Genomic DNA, 23716 nt, shown 5'->3' on the forward strand with positions numbered 1-23716 from the left:
AGACAATTTTCCTCATGGCTGCTTCTTTACTTATGACCTCTCACCTATATGAAACATTTACTTTATATATATATATATATATATATATTTATATACGCATTTGTTTTGTTTGAAAATCTTGCATCACATCCTGTCACACGTTGACCGACGGTAAAGAGCACTGGCACTGGAGCTATGCTCAGTGTGAGCACAAAGATGCTACCTTTGGGTTTTACAACAAACACCCACAGCCTGGACGTCCCAAAAGAGACTGACGGTGCATAAAAAAAAAAAAAAAAGTATAAAGTCTTCCAGTGGAAGTCAGATTAATCAAGTTCAAAGCCTTCTTTTAAAACACAGACTTCTTACAGATTCATGTCTGTGCTTTTGTTTTCTATTGCAAACTAATAGAAACTTTAGTCCACTTGAAAGCAGATAAATGGAACATTTATTGAGATATTGTTTTTTTTTTCATGACTTTTGTAGTTGAAACATTGGTGAAAAAAACAGGCTGTGATGCGTACGCTGTGGTCTGATTAGTCTAGATACAGAAAGACACCATGCAGTGTGAGGACAGAGACTCCATGACTGGCTGGAGGGCAGTAACAGGATGGCTTTCTTCAGTGAGCAGTATTGTAATATAGAAGCCCTTACTGCTATGCATATTTAAGTCATCTTCATTGGCTGTATTCATGCAGGAGCAAAAGGAAAGACAGAAGAAAATAAAAAGCAAACACATTAAATATAAACAAGAAGTGGAATAATCTTATTTCTGCACAATTCTTCTTACTAATCGTGTGCTAGTGGCTGTGTCATTCACACACACACACACACACGCACACACACACACACACACACACCCACTGACGTCCTGCACCTGCATGAACACACTCACGGTCTTCTAGCGTCGTCTGAATGTCTTCCGTTGCAAGGCTGCATTACGCGTGTGTGCTTTCCTGAGGCAGAAGTGATTGAGAATCATTTTATTTTGTTTTCATTTTTATATATATATATGTATTTTTTTTTTTACAAACTTCCAAAAATGTAAGACACAAAATAGAGGAAGTTGGTGTTAAATTGGGTAAATCTAGACTTTCGTGCGCATCATCTGCTTTTAACGTTTTTGTTCATTTTGTTTAAAACACTGATCTAGAGGAAGTGCATCTGTAAAATAAACTCTGTTTGGATCATGTGCATCCAACTTATTGGAGGTCAATGAAAGGCATGAAATGTTGCTGTTTACGTTTTTGGAACAAAGGTAAAATACCTTTGCCACTATATCATTTATTAAATAAAATAAACTCTGTTTAGGCAGAATTTCTATTTATGCTTTGACAATCTGATTATATTTGTTGTGCAATAACATAAGCAATAGATCGATCTTTATATAAGATGTCTTTCGTCATATAGTGTTTTTGTGGCTAGATTTGTTTCAGCCTTTATTCCAGTTATCTTAATATCTCCTCTCTGTTTGATAAAATAAGTTTTTACATAGAATGAATTATATTTTTAATATTTCAAAAAAATATATAGACTATTTTTACATGGATAAGTGATTTGTGAAAGTCATAAGAGTTCTGAAAAGGTTTGGAGGGATCTTTTTTCACATATATAATTGAGGTCTCAGTCAGGGGTTTTTGTTCCCTATAAACTATTTTATTAACATCTATGGAATGTATATGCAGTAAAAGAAACACATATTACATAATCTAACCAGCGACATTCTGGATACTTAGGTTTTCCTTGCTTATTTGTCCCAGTGGGAGTTTCCTCAGGTCAGAGTCAATATGCTGCTCCACCAGAGGGTTAGCTAGGTTAGGAAAGCGACCATAATCTCCTGATAATGCACCTAAAATGCACATAGCTTTACCATTTGTTTATAAAATCATATCTGACTCAACAAATACACCTACCACCTTCAGTAAACTCTCGTGTTGTTCCTGCTGTTGTTTTTGTAGGGAGTAGTTTGGTGAAGCATGCGACATGTTGATAGTTCAGCTAGCAACGTATTTCAAAGTGATTGGAGTTAATGTGAATAAGGCTTACAGAGAAATATATACTACCTCTTAGTAAAATTAGCTTTGAACATCTTAAAATTGAATCTGTGGTGTTTCAGCTACACAGCTCTCCCGCCTAACACAACTAGCTACAACTAGCTGCTGCTCCTGATATGGACTTTTTTTTTTCTTTACTGTGGTGTAAATGTACTTCTTAAGGATGGAAAACTTTAACATTTGTAAAGTCAAAACAAAAATATTTGGAACTATGCCTACCTAAAATTGTGATTCTTGACAAAATGTTGTGTTCAAATTGTGCATGCAGTTGCTGGGTGTGTGGCTAGCATGAAAACTGCAAATGCAAGAAACACCTTCAGGTGTTGGGAATTTAGTCAGAGACTTCAATGTTGATCATTTAAAATGCCTCTATTGCAATCCTATTTTTCGGATCATGACATCCCCTTAAATGACTTTTATTTTTTTTTTGGATTACCTTCATTTTTAGCCACATTTCCTAAGTGTGCTGCTACCAAAAAGCTAACACATTTATGTAAACTGGCAGATGATTTTTGCTCTGTACATTTACTTTCCAGTGTACATTCCACAATGACACATGCCTCCAAATTCACTGTTACCCAAAAATAATCACATCAGGAATGCTCTGAATAGTGCTTCACTGCACCATAGAAAGATACATCTTATAGGGCACTTTTGCTTCAGTAGACGTTTACAGTACTTAATTCAAAACTAATCTACAGATTTATATTTATTTGTGTATTTTTTAAATGCCTAAATTAGATTTTTCTTTTAAGATCAGAGCAAAACGTCCTGGGGAGAAGCACTGTCTGCACAATGACATTATTATAGCAAATTCTGTTTCTGGTCAGGAGAGAAGCCCTGAGCAGCCCAACACCTATAGTATAGTTAAGTATATAAATCTTTAGAAAGCTTTTCTGTGAACCCAGTTCAGTTCTGCTAAACTAATCAACAAAGTTATTACTGGGAAAGACGTATTCATGACAACTTGGACATTTCACTCTCCATCTACATATATATTATAGAGCTGTTGTTTACCAGACAGCGTTTCAGCTCAATGACTGTTTAAATACTTTTAACCAATTTCACTGCTGCCCAAAAGGCTTGGTGAGCTGCGCTTCCTGGCCATGTTACAAGTGAAATTTCCCAGTTGTTGTGAACATGTCTTCAGCTCCCCATATCAAAGGAGAAGCGACGTGTTTTTTATTACAAAATTTCACAGAAATGAAACAAAGCAGACATGGTTTCTAACTGAGGAGTGATCAACAATGACTGCGACTTCCTTCTACGTTATTCTTCACATGCCTTCACCGCCTCAGGTTTTTCTCAAACAGGATTCATTGCATAGAACGACTTTGCCTCCTTTGCCTGCGATGCTCGTCGTGGTTGAACTTTTTGTTTTTTTCCCCACATTAGGTGATGATTATTTTTTATATACTCGCATACTGAACCCCCGAACACGCACATACATACACGCATACGTACAAACGTCAGGAACAAGAACAATATAGAGGTGACTGAGGTTTTCCTCTGCGCCGGGGCAGCATGCGAAGGTTCCCAGCAAGCGTTCACAAAGACAATATACAGCAGAAGTTGGTTGGTTTGGAGAAAGAGGGGGAGGTGGAGAAGGAGGCCTCGCCGAGTTGGGCCCTGTCATGAGGGCCGGACCGCAGATTCCCCACAATGCACTGCAGGAGCAAAAGCAGGGTGAATACTGACCTGAGAATATTTCCAAGGTGACTGACAGTCTGAGAGAAAAGATTTGTTTCTGTTGTCTTGGAGAAGGGGTGTCGGGTCAGACGTCTGAACTCCCACCGCGATAGAAAATAGGCCGTTTTTTTTTGTTTGTTTTTTTAAAAAGGCGAGTGACTTTGTGACACATCAGAGTGTGTTATTTTTGGTTCCTCAGTCACATGACAGCAGGTTTTTTTTTTTGAGTAAGATCACTGACACCACTCCAAGTGTGCTTTCAGGTTCACATTTGACAAGAGTGAAGACACATGCGGACACAGCTGTGTAAGGAGTCCATCTCGGAGAATCAGAAGAATCCCAATAAAAACCTCCAAAAACAAACACTCCCTCTTGCCTCCCACACTGAAAAGTGATGAATGGTCCAGCTCTGCTGCTTTTCTGCGCCTCTCTGCTGCCCTGCAGTGCTCTCAGATCAGACTCCAGCTGAAGGAAAGCAGCACGTCGGTCCGAACCGCCAGTCTGGGCGTCACCGAACTCCTGCTCTCTGCTAAGTTCATACAGCAACAGTCCAACAAGTGGTGCGTTTGAGTCACACTAAAGCCGAGCTTTGGCGGTAAACCACACAAACGAAGGCAACACATTTTTGGAAAAGGACACAAAATTGTGCTATTCACTTTCTTACCTCTTGCTCTATTGCTTTCATAATTATTGATAGGAACAAAGAGTCTGAAAACTGTCAACGGGAGGGGAGCCTAGTTCAATTTAACAAAACGCTAGAAAATAAATAAAATCATATCACAAGAAAATATATATATATATAAAGAAAAACAATGTTAAGGTAAAAAAATAGAAATTAACCTCTCTGTGGCTGTGGTTCCAGCTTACCTAACGGCATAAAAATACGCCGCTTCTGATTTAAAATGAAACATTTGAAATAATTAAGGCGATGTTGGTAAACTGCAACATAAAAAACAGGCAATTGACACAGAAGAAGAAAAAAAAAAACACAAAAAGGCATATTAACTAAAAGTCAAAATTGTGGAGCATTTTGGAGATTTGACACATAAACCGATAGTAAATATTGTCTTAATGGCTTTAAATTGGCTAGAAAGTAACCCCACTGTTTCATTTGCCTCACTTAGTCATACAGCTTTCTTAAAAAAAAAAAAAAACAACAACATAAAAAAACTAATAAAAAAAGGAAATTAAACAAAAAGCTCTTCTTATTCCCATGGCCAGATCCTTTGTGTTGCTTATTTAACCTTTCTTTGCTATTATTTACGCCTTTAAGCTCAGATGTCTTTATGGCCTCAGTTACATAATGATGAAACAGTGTAAGGTCTTGGTTATAAAGTTCCATGCATTCCCATGTTTTCTGCAAGTTCAAATCCACACTACTCTTGTTTAAAGACATGGCAACTTGTGAACTGTTGCAGTGGGGTGTGGAAAGAAAGAAGAGCTGGCATTCAAGAAACGCAAAAGAAGTGAAGTAGAAGGGCACAGTTCCTCAGCTGGAATGTCGATAGAGGGTGAAAATAAAAAAAATAATAAATGCGTGGCGACATGCTTGGGCTGTGTCGGCCGCCGCTTCTTCATCGTCTGCTTCATTCATAGTGACGTTTCGATGATTTCCTCGTCGGTATTCGGTGGTCTAATGAGACGACTTTCGTGCAAGAAAAACCTGTGATGCCTCTGTGAGTTTTCACTTCTTTTTTTTTTTTTTTTGCTCATTGTTTGCTTTGGAAAAAGATAGAAAAGAGGAGAGGTGACTTATATTCCTTCAAGATTGAGCACAGGACTGGAAAACCAAGCTACCGCCTTCTACAGGAAGTTAGGATGAAAGCAGCTCTCGTGGATAAATGCGGTCGTCAGCCGTTCTCCGCACCAAGTCAACGTAACTTTTAAATCCACGTGTCGGGCTGTGGGGGACCTCTGCATGAACACGGCTCCCGCTGCTGGGAGGGAGGGTGATCACGGTCGTACAGCTGTTTCTTCTGCTGTCACTTTCAGCCCCCAGCTGCTCTGTTTCCATGTAGGGGTGTAGATGTTTGTAGCTTCTGCAGGTTTTCTGAGAGAAGCTGCATAACAATGGGGATCCTTCTGAAGCTGGATGTCGGCTCGGGCTTGGAATGATCTGAAAAGCAGAAGAAAAAGGAGAATTAAGTGAAAAAAAAACAAAAAAAAACCCTCAAACTGACCAAAAACATTTTAATGATTGAATGTCTCTGTAGGTCCTCTACAAATAACCTGTTTACGCATAATGTTTATTCATGAGAAAATGAATAAACATTGTTGTACAGATATCTAAATAGAGCTGAAGATACACTGGGTCTACACTGAAATGTACTACGAAAAAAAAAAAAAATTAGCTCATGTGTGGAATCAGATAACATTTTTCCTAAATATTCTTGACTGGTGATAAACTCAAAAGTGTATTTTTTTTTTTTTCATTCAGAGAAAACTCTATATACAAGCACTATCAGGTCACACAACATGTCCCCATGTGGAAGTTGTTAATGAGTGAAGAAGTTAAGAGGTCAGCCATTTTCAGCATCATTGAGGTGTTTAAAATAAGCTGCATGGCTCATTCAGGCTGCAAGAAAGCAAGCGAGAGCCACACTTTAAGCAGAGAAAAAAAAAAGCAAAGCTGATTTATTCATTTGAACCTTCTTCTGTCATGGGACATGCATGATCTGTAAATGTTGACATTTTCAGCTTCAACAAACAACAGTTTTGTAATGTGAGTTGCTCAGAGTCTGTGATCCCCTCAGCAAATTCATAATCTCTCTTTTAAAATAAAAATCTAATTTAAAAAACCCAATGAAACTTGTGCAGCAGATCAATTAAACAGTGACAATCAAACACAGTTCTCCTTTGTTTCCCCCCAAACACATTTGCACAACAGCAGGATCCTCTGCCAGAGTCCAAACCCGTTTTCCATGTCTTTCCCATTCCACACTGAAATTTTAAGATATTTTCCCCGGTTTTAAACATCTGGGCACAAATATTAAGAGATATTTGCTTAAATTATTAAGCTGCAGGCTTGATGTAGCAGATGGGGCAAAAGGGGACATCTTGAGAAAGTTGCTGTTGGAAAGTTACATTTGTATGTTTTGGAAAAGTTTCTGATGCTCAATTTTATTTTTTCCTTCTCCATACATAGCCAGACTGGGAAAGAAATCCCTTCCTCCCATTAGGAATGCACAACGTCACTAATTTGGTCACAAACACGAGATGTAGTACACAAAAGTGTCCACCAGATGGTGTATGAGTCCAAAACTGCACTGCATATTTTATACATAGACAAACAATATACAGTATATAGCTATTCATGAAAACTCTGTCATTGATATTTTGAGTGAGAGTGTAAAATATGCAACATTTCAAATTGTTCTTTCTTTATATCTTAAAAAAATAATAAAGCACATGGATGCAGATGGTTTCAGTAGAACCCATCAAGATTCATCAAGATGTGCTGCAATTTCAGCAGGATGTTCTTTAAAGGTTTGCTGCTAAAGAGTTGCTTTCCTGTTTCTTAACACTATTTAAAATTGTATTTGACACAGTTGTTAAATCAGGTTTGATTTGGGTTGCAACATATCCTGTTTTGTGAATATCGTCTATAATTTAAGGTGAATTTCTTCTGATTTGTTTTAGAGTTAGCCCAGTTTTTCACACCTGTTTTTTCTCTCTCTCCCATCTGAGTTAATCACGGATTTTCTTGTCTTCGGCAGATGCAGCTCTGACGATTTCCCCGTGACGTGCGTAAACAAAGCACATAACTACCTGCCTTCATTTAATGCTTGTTTCATCCAGAGTCTTTCATCTGTAATACCTTCCATTCAAACTGATGTTTCTTTGGAATTAAAAAATTGCAGTCAAAAAAAAATGCTGTGGCAACGTGGAATAAATAGCTTCGCATTATGTACATGAGCGGTACCTAACTTCCATGTTAAAACATGCAGAAAGCGGCTGTGGTAAGCAAAGAGACGAGGCCACAGGAACTACCAACTCAGCCTGTCAGTCTGCTGACGTGGCTCCTATGGGGACACAATGTGAAGGACGCATGTTGTGGTGCTGCTTCAGACGACACGAGAGAAAAGTCACTTGTACTCTCTGGGACTTCAAGGCCGCCTCACAGCCATCGAGGCTTTAAAAAAGAAAAACAAATTGCACAGAGCCATTGCTTAACGCCTTAGATATTCACAATAACATGATGAACCTCGGCATCTTTATGCAGGAATTATTATTATTATTATTATTAATAAAGCTGATCGTAAAGCTAAAAAACATAAGTCATTACAACAACATTTTAAAACTTGAACCCTGCTCTGGCTCATGATGTAAAACCAGGGGCTCCGAGTGTCACCTCGGTTTTAAAGCTCTAAAATTGAACCTTTTCAGCATCATTTGAACTTTTGGTGGCCTAATCGAAGACCGAAAGCAGGTCTTGGATCAGGAGGAAAAATGGAGTCGTTTCTAACGCTGCTGCGACTTTGGTTATTTGTTTGCATGCAAACTTCGTGCGTAACCTTTTACATAATCAGCACAAGAGAAAAGCACAAGTTGCCAGCCACCTGATGCTGGATTTAGTCAAACAGCAAACAATCATTTCCATTCTAAGCTCTGCTAAAAAAACAAAACAAACAAAGCTTCAGAAGCCATGATGCAATGGCACTGTAACAAGATTGCTGAAGGAATACATTTATCATCAGACAGTTTTGCTAGGAAGAGATCTTTGAAAGACTGACACGGACTACTTTACCTTGTATTAATTTCTTTTGTTGTATTTCATTGAACCCCAGTGGAAGACATCAAAGTTTATGGTTTTAATAACCAGTTAAAGGGGAATAAAGAGTGTTTCTATCCCGATTCCCATCAGAACGTTTACCATAAAATGACTTAACTCATCTTTTTCCTTCCCACTCTGCGTGTGACCCAGGTTTAGCTTCTCCAAACATGCGTTCTATCACCAAACTTAATCGATTCTGCTGAACACACACTGGAACACGGACAGTGGTGCACATAACCGCGTTTGAATAATAATAATTAAAAAAACACACAAACAAAACTGGCTCGCTGGGCCAGTTGAATTCGAAGGGCCGCGTATTCAAACATGGCGAGCAGGATCGAGGACAGCAAGAGAAAGAAAGAAAACGTTTTCATTGTTGAAAACATATCTGCAGAGCTCTGACCAGAGCTTCTTCAAACACCTTTGGGGCTGAAGTGGAGCAGTGAGTCAGGCCATCAGAAGCCAACCTACATAATGCTGCCTTGACTGAATGGGAGCAAACACCCACAGCTAGTTTCTGTAAGGAACATCCTCCACGAAAACACTGGGAGAAGATTGAACGTACAGACATAATCTCTCTGTATTGTAAACAAAAATAACACGAAGATGATGCCAGGAAGAGAAAATGACACAGTATGTAGAGGCAACAACATTTTTAGAGAGACGAAAATAACCACAGTATTTAGGCAGAACAAGGCAAGATCTAAAAAGGGGGGGGGGGGGGGGGGAAAGATACAGTGGGGATCTTATCAGTGAGAGAGAGAGAGAGAGTCTATATGAGAAATGGAGGAAAGGAAGAGAAAAATGTTTGAAAGCTGGAGTAGTGTGTGGGAGGATTGACAGAAAGAGAGAGAAAGAGAGAGAGACCCTGCCACAGTAGCAGCCACACGAGGCAGTTAAGCGCTGCATGGCTGCACAGAGCAGAAACACACTCAGTGCAACACTGGATTCACACTGTGAAATAAACCGGCAACTTCAAGGCCTGCCCTTCATCCGCTGCGGCATCAAAGGCTTCAGAAGCCACTGTTATCAAGGCAGAGCAACGCAGCCATTTCTGCTGCTTCTTCTTACAGTTGCAACACAGAGCATCCTGTCACGTCTGATTAAAGAAACCTGCGGAGATGTCTGTTTAGGGGTCAGTATGTCTAAAAGGTAAAAATAAATAAATAATATACAGTCACGCAATTGTTGGATGTGTTTTGCAACATCTGTCCGCCCTTCCTCCCTACCTGGCATTAAATCAGACTAAACCTTTCCCGTGTTAGCTCAGTTAGAACGAGCAGAATTATTTATATTTGCTGAATGCCAAAAATGCCAGTATTGTCTTTAAAGCTGAATGACTTGGGTCAAACTGTCATGGTCCTTTTGCAAAACCCATTCATTTTCTTGATTTTAATTACCATGCTGATGCTCTGAGAGGTTGCTTCAATATTTCCACATAGTGTCCGTTCCTTTTGATTGCATTTTTTTTTTTTTTTTTGCACCAGTCCCTCCTGCAGCAACAAACATACACTCTACTCTACACTCTTCTTTTTATGTGGCTTTTAGAATAATGGTTCTTCTTTTCTGAGTGGTCTTTCAGCCCAGTGTTGGTACATAACTTGTTTCTGTTTCTACTTTAGTATGTATCTTAATATACAGGTACGTTGAAAAAAATGTATATTGTGTCTTCTGGACATTTGCACTTCCTCATTTTGCCTATTGAGCCAGACGGAGAGCCTCAGGAAGCATTTGCTCGTTAATTAGTTGACTGGAGTTTGACACCATCAGTTTTTTATGACAATTTCACAATTTTTACAGAGATGCCGAATTTTTTGTTAGCTACAATCACATTTACAAGTAATAAAGACTCAAAAATGTTCACTCTAACCAATATGACTTTCTCTTTCTAAAATGAGAAAAAAAAATCCACAATATTCTAATATGTAAAATGTATCTGTACTTTGATGTAGCCTAATCATGCAATAAAAATCTAACTAAATAAAGAACTGGGTGGCCCTCGTAGGTTATCACAGAAGCTACCTCTTAAAGTAAAATTGGAAGGAAAGAATCGAGGTCACAAAGTTTGGATTTCCGCAGCTTAAAATATCCTGTCAGATATTTATGTTTCCAAGGTAAAAGTACCTTACTGTCTGGCCTGTCAGAGAGATCAGAGTGTTCTTTCTGCCTTTGTATGCTCAGATCTGAGACATGAAGCATCCAAAGGGATTCAAGTTTGTTTTGGCTGCAAAAAGAGGCAGACATATTTTAGTCAAGGCCCCCTCACCTCCACTCCCCTTAGGACTGCAAACTCACAACTGGGGATTAAATTACAAAGCAGGATTAGAGTCTCACAAAGAAAACTTCCAGTTTAACTTGGCTTCTGGAATTCAGCATCTTTGGAAAACTAATTAAACTCACCAAATGGATATAAATCTTATTTGTGGAACACCAGGACTCCAGATGTTTCGATGTGGTGTGGCGTTTTCCTTCGAGTATATTAGAACACTTTCGGTCCGTGTTAGACAGCCAAATTATTGTTATTAGCTGTTATCACTCACATAATGCGGCTTTAATTTGATAGCAGTCTACTGGATGACGGGTCAACCTGCATCTTGTAATAGATCAGATGAGAAAGATATCAACACTAATCATAGATTATCGTAATAACACAAACCAGATTACGTGGGTGGCATGATGTGATTATGGGAACAAATGTAATGTCTGAGCAGATGTTGGAAGGTAAAAGATTTTTTTTGACAACAAAACATTTTATGTAGCTTAAACCAAAAGAGCATACAGATTTTAACACGTATCTTGCTAAGGAGAGTTGAAGTTCTAGAGTTGTTTTGCGCTTTCTGCAAGAGTCACACATCTAGATGTTGAAGGAATTTGCTGGAATGTCACTGAGGAGACTGGCAGCTGTACCTAGACGTTTTTACACGTGTAAATTATCGTCGCCACATAAAACGAAGGTTAGAAAAATGCCTAACGGACATTCGTTGATTGAATTGCAACAACTGGTTTTTTGAGGTCTTTGCCCCGTGTGATTGTGTAAGGATTGGAAAACTTCCACAGAGTTCGTTATTTACTTTAAATTTTTCAACAAATGACATTGTGGAATTTGTTTGATATTTTTTGTACATTTGAGATTACATTTCAATGCTTTCAGAACCTGGTAAAAGATAAAAAATTGTTTTCACTCTTCTTGAAAACATAAATTCCAGTCGAAAGTTATCTTATGGTTGTGAATGTAAGAATCGATTTGAATACACACCGTTATCAAATAACAAACAATAAATATGTTGATTCAAACACAACAACAAAAAATGAGTTCCAAAGAACTCCTAACTTAAAAGTTTAAAAAGATTTTATGTGCATGTGAAACCTAAGTACTCACCAGAACGCTCCGCTCTCCTCTCAGCCATCATCCTCTCTCTCCCCTTCCTTTCTCTTTTTTCAGGAAAACAAAAGCAGGGGGAACTTCACAGGTTTTTCTTGTATGAGGTCTCATGACTTCATTTATGACATTTTTCATAATCCTGCAAACACATTATTATCATTACTATTTAAAAACAGTATTTTAGGAGTTCATGTAAGTCTCACATTGACATACATCAATTAAAGCTTGTATTGCACTAGTATAAAATTGTTCTGTGGTGTATAAAGATGTGCCAGTGCAGATTCTTTAAAAAGCTGTCACTTATTCGAGCCTAGCAGTGAGGAGCGGGCCTGCAATTGTGATGCGTACATTTATTGTACTGAGACTTAATGCTTAAACGTTTAGAACCTGTAATTCTTTCCAAGCCTCAAATGCAATCCCTAAAGTTCACGACACTCAACATCAAAGCCAATAACCTGCTGCGATGGCACACAGTCTGTTTGGGATTTTATGTCGGAAACAAGTTCTTACTGTCAGTGCTAAATCTCTCGCCCTGCAACATGCAGAGCAGTCGAGACCGAAAATAACAGTGAGGAAGAGAAACAAATAGACGAAGACCAAACCCAGAGCAGACTGGGTAAACCGCTTTCATCCCCCTTCCTCTTCACGGCCAGCAAGAGTCAACACACTGCACACACAGCAGCAATCCAACAAAGCTTCATGAAAGTTATTCCTAAACCCGATGCACTCCAAAGAAACCTTTTCATGGCGCTTCTTTCAGGAATCATTGACCCAAAATACCTCATTTTTACCTCATGTACAAGTCGGAGGGCCTCCAAAACGGGACTTGTAAAATAAAGTCGCCGTAGAATACAAACAACAAACATTAGATATTCCATTTTATATGACTTATTTCCTATGTGAATAAACATACATACCTTATTTGTGTCACCTCAGAAGAAGGAGGTGAATTTCTTGCCAAAGCCAGAGATAGCTGCAGGAAAAGTAAGCAAAAAAAAAAAAAGGTTCGATAAATGTGTTAAAACGGACTTTTCAAACGTAACCTCCCTCCCCCCAAAAGCCACGGAGCAACGTCAACGCTTTTGAATTTAAACGGTCACCAATGCCACTTCAGGAGCTGTTGCTGAAGCTCTGTCAAATCACTGTCGGTGAAGTCTGAAGATAAGCAGCTGTAGGTGTTCAACGTCACTCTTTGGCTTGTCTGATGCTTTAGCATCAGCTTGTTTTGGCATAACTGACCTCTTGGTGCCACTCATAGACTCATGCAGAGCATCATACTGTCATCCTCCTGACGGGGAAATGGTCAATAAATAAATAATAAAAGAATATAACATCGTAGAAAAATGTACTGTTCTGTGTCCAGAAGCAGCAGCAGGCCTTCCATTGTACACCCTTCACCCTTTCATGCATGAATTATGATCCTTTGTGTCAGAATTGTTTTTCCATTTTAAAAAAAAATGTCTTAAGGCATAAAAAAAGGTAGGAAAATTTCTTTGTAAAAATATTTTCTTTTTCATTTTTTATTTTTCTGTGATCAATTGTAATTTTGTCCAAATACAAAGTTGTCATTTGAAAAATACATCAGTAGTATTGTTCCTTAGGGGTTATCTGATGTCACAATATTTTTTTTACTTGCAAGAGTCGTCTACAGTAGAAGGAGGGACCCTTCTTCTCCTGACAGACAATGTCTGTCGGCCATATTGTATTTAACAAAAATAATTTCTTCCATTTGCAGCTGATGGCCAGTAGTTGATGGTATATTTTATGATGCATTAGTGTCCACTTCAGTGGTCTGTGTGCATTTATAACATAAAAATCCACAGGAAGCACAAGAAAATGGCTTTTAGATAGCTGTCCACTGTAGTGACCACTATGCATGAAAGGGTTAAATTAGACATTTGAAAGGAGATAATGTTTTATAAAATGTGGTTTATTTCTTTATATTTTCACCCACATTGTGACAGCAGCTTTTTTTTCTGACAGACTGAGTTTTCTTGTCACAGTGATGAAGCTGTTGCAAAATTGAGCTCTTTAGAGATGTGGCTTAAAAAAAAATCAACTAATGCTTAGAAACTTTTCCTCACTGTTGAATCATTTTGGTAAGGAAAATAATAATCAGGCAAAGAAATTTGAAAGCCTCTGAGGAGGCTCTGCTCATCCAGTTGACTTTGTATATCTTATTAGACTCTCATTTGGGTAATAATAGCAACTCAATAAGTCCCCAAGCTTGTCCTGTCTGCGATGCGGTTTCAGTAGCCTGCCGTACCTTCTCCCAGCTTGCCGGCCTGCTCAGCAGCGCCTCCAGGAAGAATCTTGGAAAACATTCCTTCTCCCTCCATGCCAGGCTGACCTGCCGCCGCACTGCCGATGCCGCCGGGTCTCGGAGCTGCCTTGGAGCCTAAGCAGTAGAAGGACAGAGGAGAAAGGGCAGAGAAATAAATGTAGTCCAAGTAGGAAGAAGTAAATGCTGCTCAAAGTGGAGGGTGTACTATATTTTGCTGCATGTGAAACAAATCTTCATCAGAAAGAAAATGAAACGAATGAGATGTTAATGAGTTTGAAGTCATTTTCTTAGGGACTATCCTGCTTATCTTTGAGCCAATACAGTTGAGCTTTTTTATATAAATATAGATTTGACATACATTGTGTTTTGAAGTTATGTTGCACTTTTTGGGCGACTCCTTTTGGCCACATAACGTACTTAAAAATGGAACCTCATTACTCTGCGAGGTGTTAAATTCAAACAAATAAGTGGCAAATAAAACTCAGACTTTTTACTGTATGAGATGGAAGTTTTAGTCTATTATAGGCGGCGTTGTGAGATTGATGTATGAAAGGCAATCGGCTCAATTATTTAGTATAACTTTGCAGTTATATAAAAATATCTTAAAACCTTCATGAATCATTATTTCAGTAGCTAATTATGTAATAACCTAACGCTATTGGGCTTTCATATTGAGGGATAATCCTCAGATTTACCTCAGATTAGGCAGAGCATCAAATAATAATAACATAATTAAGGCATAGTGGACAACAAGTGAGTGGTGAGAGTGATGGGATTTTACGTGTATGTGTGTTGGGACTGAGCATCACCTATTCCTGTAAGCGGGGGCTGGCCTGCCTTCGAGGCCATGACAGGTGCCGCTTTCGCCCCAATTGCTGTTACAGGAGGTGTGTCGATCTTTGTCTGCACAGAGGGAAAAAAAAAAGACAAATGTTGCTGCGTTTAGGCTAATTTAGCAGTAAATCTGTGGTTGTAGAGGGTTGTGGGAGAGAAAAACATGTTATGTAATCTGAATGTGGGTGACAAACTGGAATCATGAGGATCCAGTATTCATCTGTTCATTCAAACAAAAGCCGAATAAGACAGTGTTCAGATTTTGATACAGCGAGACAGCCAAACATAGTATCAAAAAATACACATATTAGGAAACAGTGACGGCAGAATAAGATACTCAATTGTTAAGCAGTGACAGTTTACTGAGACCTGAATGAGAAAACAGGGAGTTTCGCACCTGGAAACTGTCATTTCTGCTAAATAAGGTCTGATCTCCAGCACTGAAAGGTTTATTTGGGTATCAACTATACTGAATATACAATGATAAACACAATTCTAAATGGGACTTCTCAGTTCTTGAAGGATATAAAATGATATATGATCAATTACAATAGTATAACAATAACCAGAAGGAAGGCGTTTTAACTTCCATCTTTTATTAGAGAAAGGCTCCAAAGCAAAAATGTTTAGGACAAAAAAAACCTATCTATCATCTACTTCTCTGTTAATGGTCCTTACCATGCTAGCAACACAGCTACTGCTAGTTAGCAGCAGCTAGTCCCGTTAGCATTAGTGGCTTATTTAAATTTTAGTTAGGCTGGTTGTTTCTTTTCAACCAAATTCCACTCAATTCTCATCTCCCTTCAGTGCTGTGTGTGAGATTTCACCCATTGAGCTCAATTTCTCCAGCTGAATTTCAACCAGGTCAATCAGCAAACAGAAGGAGGAGTTGTGAACAGTGACGTCGATTTTCTGCGCTGTTTTAGAATTGCCTGTAGCTTGGCAATGGCAGCGAGGGAAGTGACTGGAGCCATGCGTCGGACATGTTTCCAAATGTTGAGTAAATAAAGTTAGCGCAAGGGGAATGTTTATTATATTTTAATGGTGGCAAAGATGTAATTTGACTCGGCACTTCTCTCTTTGCAGTGCGGTATGGTTGTTTGCAGTGCAGTATGGTTGTTTACAGTGCACATCATTTCTGGTAAGTTTCATGGCATAGCTTCTCTCACTATCAAGCTGGCACATTACACACGTCACGACAAAATATTGAGTAAAATTAGATCCATTCCTTTAAAATGTCAGTCTTGCAAGCAATAATGTCTTCACAGATGAGGGTCTAGACCCCTTATACAAAGTGCAGAATAAGGGGCTAGAGTTTAGTAATGACTACAAAATAAAAATGTCCAAAATATAAATTATGCCTCATCAAACTATTGTGCTAATTAATAGTGCATTTCATTGGAACTTGGATGTTATACTGTCCACAAGAAACCTTTTCATCAAATCTGATGTGAAATTTCAGCATGACTGCTTTCTATCAAAAATATCACCAAATGAGAAATATGCAGTCTGTTTAGTAGTTTGTAAATATTAGCCCACAGATTTCAGGCATTATTTGCACCCCACATTGGCATCTAATGTAATTAATAAAGCACGAGAGAGAAAAAGTGCAAAGAAGATGCAGTAAATGGGAACTGGGTAATTTTGGATGGCATCCTGTGAATATAGACAGTATTCATATGTACACTTACTAAAACCAAAATCATCAGCCTGTTCAGAGTGTTATTTAAAGTGTAATCATCTGAAAAATAGCTTCAAATGGATTGATGGAGTAAATGCAGGAATAGATTTTTGGAGGGAGAAATCTTAAGTGCCAATTTCTTGGGTGTCTAGCAGACAGTGAATCAGCTGCATTGGGTTATTAGCTTTCACCGTGTTAATCACGGTGTTAGATAAGGTCTGCCAGCAGAGGCACATAAGAATTTCAGTAAACTATCTGAAATGGGACAGGGTGGTTGTCAGGAAACCCGTCTCAAAAGCAGCGCAGGGAGAAATAGGGGGACAACAAAACAGGAGAGATGATCGTAAAAGCAGACTAAAGGAGTAGGAGTGAAGCTTTAAGCAAAATAGCTTGCTGTGTCAGTTTCCAAGAAGGAGATCTGATGAAGAAAATTCCTCTCGTTACCTCAGAAAAAAACACAATACAAACTTGTCAAAACCAAATATCAGAAATTAGAAACCAAAAACAGAAAAAATCTACTTCTTTGCATTCAGTGATTGTATTTATAAATTTTGCAAGATTGCACTGACACCAACAAACTTCAATGTCGAAGCTATGACTGAGTGAAGAAGTTAGTACTTTTTACTATCAGTGATGTGTTTAAAATGAAAATATGGCAAGAGCGTAGCTGTAACAATGTTAAAGAGAAACTGTTTATTGCATGTTGAGACTTTCAGATAAGAACAGGAAGGCTGAAAAGAGTAAAAGAAGTTTGCTTTATATTTTTAACCTCAATCGGTCATGCAGGATTTTGAAATACTGGAAGCTTACTGGAAACCTCAGGAAAGTGTCCAGACTCTGGGATATATATGTAAGGAGTCAGGACATTGTGCTTTAATAATGCTAAGACGCTAAAACCAGCTTAACATATCCACTCCATAATCATTTTGTCCTGACAGCACAATCCTGAGTTAAATTCAGTTCTGTTCTTGTATTTTCAGAAAACTGAAATTGGGCTGGTTGTGACTCCTCCGGTTTTGTTCCCATTACTCACCATGGTGGGCGGTGTGGTTCCTGCTGCACCAGTTGGTCGAGCCTGCCCCATCGGCCCGCCTGCTGGTCCCATTTGCCCTGGTTTGGCCTGGGCCTGACCCATGCCCATGCCCATGCCCATCCCCATGCCCATGCCTTGACCTTGGGCTGGTGGCTGCTGCTGAAGGCCTGTGGTCGATGTTGTGCCAGGCTGTCCCGGTCTGGCTGCAGCTGTCTGGGCCTGCTGTTGGAGCTGAGTCCTCTGTCCTTGGGTCCCATCCGTCTGTGAACCGGGACCGCCTAGTCGCCCGGATCCTGGAGGCCCACCAGCAGAGCCCTGAACTCGCCCAGTACTGGTGCCGGACCTGGATGAGCCTATTTGAAGGTAAAATTATTTATTTATTTTTTAAACCAAACCAATTCAAAAACCGATTCATCTTATTACAAAAGAGGACATAAAGTAAGAAATAAATAATAACAAAAAAACGGTATGGGATCATCTATTCCTCTTTGAAATAAAGTCCATATAAAAGTGCAGGGTTTCTTTCACTAATATTTTATTGACATTTTCTTTTTCTTGAAATGAAGCAGCAGGCGTGAGACAACAATGAACAAGTGTTGTATGCAAAGATCAAACTGGTGATTTAATTTCTACACTGTTATGAACACGTCCGCAATGATGCCTTCAGGGAAAACGTATCCTTTGAAAAGTTACACTTGATATTGTTAATTAAAAATTGTTGATCCCTGAGGGGATTGTTGACTATAAAAAAGCATCAAAATTAATCTCAACAGCAAAGGCTATTAAATATTATTACCTCAGACAGGATTTTTAAAAGGGGATCCTATCAATGTTTAGAGATTGAATCAGAATTTATTAATGAAGTTGCAAATTTTCTCCCTTTCACCTAAATCTTGTTGATCTATCCAGGATGGACAACAAAAAATATTATTAAATATTCTTATTACCAATGTAATCTGTTTCCTTTGCTTATCAAGCCAAAATCTTGGCAAAGTATTATCTTTGGTAGACAGCAAACAATCTGGAAAAAACTTTACTTCAATTTTCATATTTTTTTCAAACTACTTTTGTATTCTTTAAAAATATGTTTAAATATTTACATGTGGATGCAGGCACTGTCTGAATTTCAGTTATCAAATAGTGACTTTTGTGCGCTCCATTTTATTTATTTACAGGTGCACCCTGTTTACCTGGTGGTTGGCCCTGCATGTCTACTTGGCCCTGGGACTTGCTGCGTGATGATCTGTGGGGATCTCCCTGCCTGGAAGATCTTTGGCCGTGATGATGTCCAGCTGGATCCCGTGAGTAGTCGGAAGAGTGATACCCTCCAGACCTGGACTCACCACGCCTTCCTGAAGATGAAGAACGTCCTGAGGGGTCATGGCGCATAGACGGGTCTTTGGGATGCCCCTTAGATGACCTCGAGGATCTCGGCTCATCTGAGTGACGGGAGGAAGAGTGCCGGCTAGAGGTGCCATGGTGCCTGTGGTCACGTGATGATGAATGCCGCCCGCCATGGCTGTACTCATCTTGCGGCCACAGGTCCTCCTCAGGAGGTTCATCATAATCATGATAAGTGTGCTTGACACCATGCCGACTTCTTCCAGAGTGGCTGCTGCCGTAGTGTCGAGAACTGGAGCGTGGTTTCTCAAACCAGTCAGTTTCTTCCTGGCCCAGATGGTAGGCTTTGGAAACCGAGAGCAGATCACAATCAATCTCCATGTCGTTTGGAGAGAGCGGCATGCAGGCTGTAAGAAGGAAAAGGGCAGAAGGAAGACCAACCGCATGCAAAAACAAAAAAGATAGGTAGGGGAAGACACAGAAAGAAAGGCAAAAAGTAAAATTTTACACTCATGCACAGATTTACTCCACAAGTACAAGACAAGTTAAACAGGACATATTAAACACTGCAAAACTGTCTAATACAGCAGATCTTTTTGCTACATATCCTTACTCACTGACTGCTCGAGGAAACGTGCTAACCAGTTAAAACTTTTCTCCTCAAACAGTCAGCATTGTTCTGTTTTTTTTTTTAATGGAAGACTTTTAAATAAAGCTTCCTTTGACAAATGGAATATGGAAAACTTTGTCTAGACAAAATTTTGCAGTGTTGACATAAACTTCTTATATCAAAACACATCAACAGTGCAACAGACCCAATAACATGTTGAAGAAAAAACTATTGCTGTCGTGCAAAGACCTCTTAAGTCAGTCAGTGTTGTGAAGACAAAGACGACCACGCTGAAGAACCATGCGACTGTCGAACAAAGAAACGGCTGGACGGACAGGCGGAAGGACGGACAGGCAGGCAGACAGACAGACAGCAGTCCACGACTTATAGAGCTCCAAGTAACTCTCAGGACGAAGAAAACACTGACATGCAACGACTATCTCTGTCCTTTGTTTTTTGTTATTTTGCTAAGCTAGCTTCTGGGTGGGTGGGGGACGTTTAGATAAACGGTGGGAGCAGTAGTGGGTAGTGAGACTGTGGGAATTTGGCTCCCACAATTACCTTCACTGTCTGACACAGCACAATGATAATCATCAATAATGTATGTATCATCCGATTTGTAGACATGTGTCCGGGGAAGGTCCCGTATATGGTCTTGAACATCTGGCAGCGAGTGACTGGAACCATAATTGCCATAATAGTAATAATATCTACTGCTGCGGCTGTCATATGGGTCACGACCTAAGCTCGAAGATCTCCCAGAACCCATGAATTTCCCCAAAGGGCTGAGTGGGCTCTCCTCCTCAGAGTATTGCCGAGTTGGATGGCGTCCTCTGTAGCCAGAACGGTAGGAGCGGTCGTCTCTCTCATAGGATCTGCTTCGATAGCTATGGTAATCTCTGGCTGAGATCTTGTCCATGCCGTAGCCATGGGAACGGGAACGGCCAGTTGAGGTGTAGTAAATCCGATCGTCCTCATCCACCATCATACCGTAGCATCGACTTCCATGAGTTGTGCCACTGGTGCCATCAAAGGCACTCCTCTTGAAGCCATAATCCTCGATCAGCTGGCGCCCTCGAATGTGAGGTGAGGGGTAAGCCTCACCTGTAGAATAGGACACCAAATCTGCCTCGACATCTCGAGCCTCCTCTATTGGGGAAAACTTTGAAATTTTCTGCTCCATAGTCCCCAGCTTCCTGTGCTTGCTGCGCTTGGAGGACATGACAGCGGGGGCCAGAAGGCTTCTGGAGGACGCCAAAGGTTTCTGCACCCCGGAGCGGATGCTGGCAAGTTTGTAGTCGTAGTCATAGAAATAGGGGGATCCCCCACCCATGCTAGTGCTCACGCTGCTGCTGCTGCCCCCTAGAGGTCCGTGCCTGTAGCTGCTCTTACCCCTGCCGTGGTGGTCGTACAGCTCATCCTGCATCGCTGCTTCCTCCTCAGGTGCCCTGCCGTAGGGGGAGCTGCCAGTTCCCCCACGCGCCGTGCTGCCAGATGTGCTGCCATGACCATGGATGTCGCCAGGGTAACGCCCACTACTGCCATGATGCATCATGTCCCCTGCTGTCGTGCCCAGCCCGTCCTTTGCCGTCAGCTCGCTCACATCATCGATCATCATGTAGTTCCTTGGAATGTTTTGCTCTAAACCAGGAGCCCCATACATTCCTTCTGCTGAGCCGTAGGTGGAAGGACTGTCTACAGGGTGTCCATAGGCATTGGAAACTGTTGAAGTGTACTGTCCATAAGAACTGGCTGTGGTGGTGGTGTAGCCATATGTATTAGCAGTAGTTGTTGTGTACTGGCCATATGAACTAGCTGGGGTTGATGTATATGGACCATAAGTGCTTGGAGGCTCTGTGGAGTAACCACCATAACTGCTGGAAACAGGTGCAGATCCATACGGCCCATAGGAGCTTGCCATTGTTGTTCCCATGTACGGACCATAGGCTGGGGCTGCACTGGAAAAGGTAGCATCTTGGGCTGTGGTCATGACCACAACTGTCGGGTTGCTGATAGTCTCATAGTTTGTTGGCATCTTATGTTCAAGTTCAGCAAGTGATGTCTGTCTGGGTCTTCCAGGGTGAACTGTAAGAATATCAGCTTGAGGCTGCCCAGGATATGGAGTCGTCTGGGTGGGGTAGGGGGACACAGCGCTGGGATAAGGTGAGCTGTGGGTGGGGTATGGTGGCTGACCAGGTGGTGCAGGTCCAAAACCTGTAGGCCCTGCTGGAGGCTGAGGTTGAGGTGCAGATGGTAACCCCGTATCAGTTTGGGGATAAGGGGGCTGAGCTTGTGGATAGGTGTGGGAAGGATAGGATGTTTGAGGTTGAAAGGTAGGTCCAGGAGGAGGGGGATGACTCTGAAGGGTCATGGGCTGTGGCAGGGCCTGTGACTGTGACACTGTTGGGTAAGGAGGCTGGTTGAATGTGGATGACTGGTATGGCACACTTGATTGCTGAGATGGTGCTGGTGGTTGGCTCTGGAGATATTGACAAGAGAGGAAGGATGAGGTTGGTGGGTACTGGGCTGCTGTGTTGAGGTCACTGGTAAATTGGCTAAGTGGAGCAGTGCTTGGTCTGGCTGTTAGTAGCCCATTTGTCTCATGTGATGCTGCAGCAGCTGCTAAACGCAAGTTATTCAACTCACTGTCAGACATATAGTCTCTGGTGTCCCCCATACATCTTAGGTAGGCAATGTCCCTTCTTTCCCTCTCCTTTACCAAAGTCTCTTTCCTCTGGTGAATTCCCAGTTCCAGGTATCTCAGCTTAGCGTCAATTTCTTTCTCTTCCTCCTCCAGTTCAGCTTGTTGCTTTCTAAGCTTGGTAGACTCTTGCTCCACGGCCTTCAGCTCGTGGGTGAGATCTTTGAGGAGGCTAGCTTTAGCAGCCAGGCCAGACCTTGAGCTGGGCTTGAGGCTGGGCACAGAGGACAAGTAGATCTGTTGTTGGGCAGGTGTCATCATGGTCAAGTGAGCTGATGTAGCAGTCTCGTCTGGAGGAGGGCTGGGCAGGGTTCGCTTAACCTTCCGAAGCAAAGAGCTTTGCTGTAAGGCTGCCAGCTGAAGAGAGAGAAAGAAAGGGCAGAGGGGGAAGGAAGGGTGGGAAAATGTGTGGAGGCCAAAAACAAAACAAAACACGGAGAGCATTTGAAGGGGTAATAATGGGGTGCACAAGGAACAGTTGATGGGATATGACATTGAGAAGGTTAATTGGAAAATGGACAATAAATGGAAAATTACAGATAATAGATTTGCCCAATTATGTGAGAATATTGGATGGACAAGAATGAGAATGAGAAAAATACAGGAAAAAGGACGCAGATGAACAAGGTGATAATGCAGACAAGAAAGTAAACAAAAACAAAGAGGGATGGTTTTGGGAAAACAACAAATGAGAAAGGATGCAGGGAACAAATAAATAGAGGAAACCCCGCCCCCAAAAGTAAAAATAAAGTGTGCACCAAAACAAAAGTGATCCAAGAATGTTTTCAACCAGTGTAGACAGCGGTGGAAGAATGACAAAAAAAAAGTGAATAAAGTAATGTGCACAAAAAAGAATTAATATCCAACAAAGTGGGACCAAAAGAAAGGAGAAAATTTTAAATGGAGAAAAAGATCAAGGAAGAGAGGAAACAAAGAAAGGATGCAACAAGACACCAAGGTCGACAAAGGAGACACATAAAGACAAACAGACAAAGACAACAGGAAACAAGAGTGAAGTTTGTTAGAAGACGTACAGAAACAAGTATATTAGTGTCAGGTCTGATACAGTTTTGTTGAATACACTAGAGTTTTAATCATTTCTGAGACAACATGCATTCAATTTGAAAGAAAATAATCTTATAAAATGAATTTCAAGAGCACTGAATCATTGAAGGTTTTTTCACCCCAGCGGTTAAAACCCCCATCTCTAATTATCTTATTCTTACATATATTATGTTTCATAACAATTATGATCTACAGGATAATGTAACATTTTACAACAATCATTTTTAGATAAGATTGGTAAGGTCTTTGATTTTTGCACTTCTCGATAATGTAACTTATTAGCTGTTAC

General features: G+C 40.4%; 1 protein-coding gene across 6 annotated transcripts in view; it reads right to left on the minus strand.

Annotated features, from left to right (window-relative positions):
- The window catches only part of bsna (bassoon presynaptic cytomatrix protein a), a 103992-nt gene that overhangs the window by 3564 nt on the left and 76712 nt on the right, over nucleotides 1-23716 (minus strand). The window contains exons 8-15 of one of the 6 annotated variants that reach the window (XR_003595935.1): nucleotides 21054-22719; nucleotides 18901-19395; nucleotides 17711-18063; nucleotides 14972-15065; nucleotides 14145-14276; nucleotides 12796-12851; nucleotides 11876-12017; nucleotides 800-5838 (exon numbers count right to left, since the gene is read on the minus strand). Coding sequence is in view for 1 of the 6 variants with exons in the window: in XM_028020875.1 (XP_027876676.1) it covers nucleotides 12811-12851; nucleotides 14145-14276; nucleotides 14972-15065; nucleotides 17711-18063; nucleotides 18901-19395; nucleotides 20223-22719 (3612 nt within the window). In the remaining 5 variants the exon portion in view is untranslated. Of the gene's footprint in view, nucleotides 1-799; nucleotides 5839-11875; nucleotides 12018-12790; nucleotides 12852-14144; nucleotides 14277-14971; nucleotides 15066-17710; nucleotides 18064-18900; nucleotides 19459-20222; nucleotides 22720-23716 lie in introns of those variants that run through there. The other 5 variants (XR_003595934.1, XR_003595932.1, XR_003595931.1 and 2 more) reach the window with 5 other exon arrangements.

Source organism: Xiphophorus couchianus, chromosome 1 (assembly GCF_001444195.1).
Source record: "Xiphophorus couchianus chromosome 1, X_couchianus-1.0, whole genome shotgun sequence".
In the NCBI taxonomy this organism is placed as follows: Eukaryota; Metazoa; Chordata; class Actinopteri; order Cyprinodontiformes; family Poeciliidae; genus Xiphophorus; species Xiphophorus couchianus.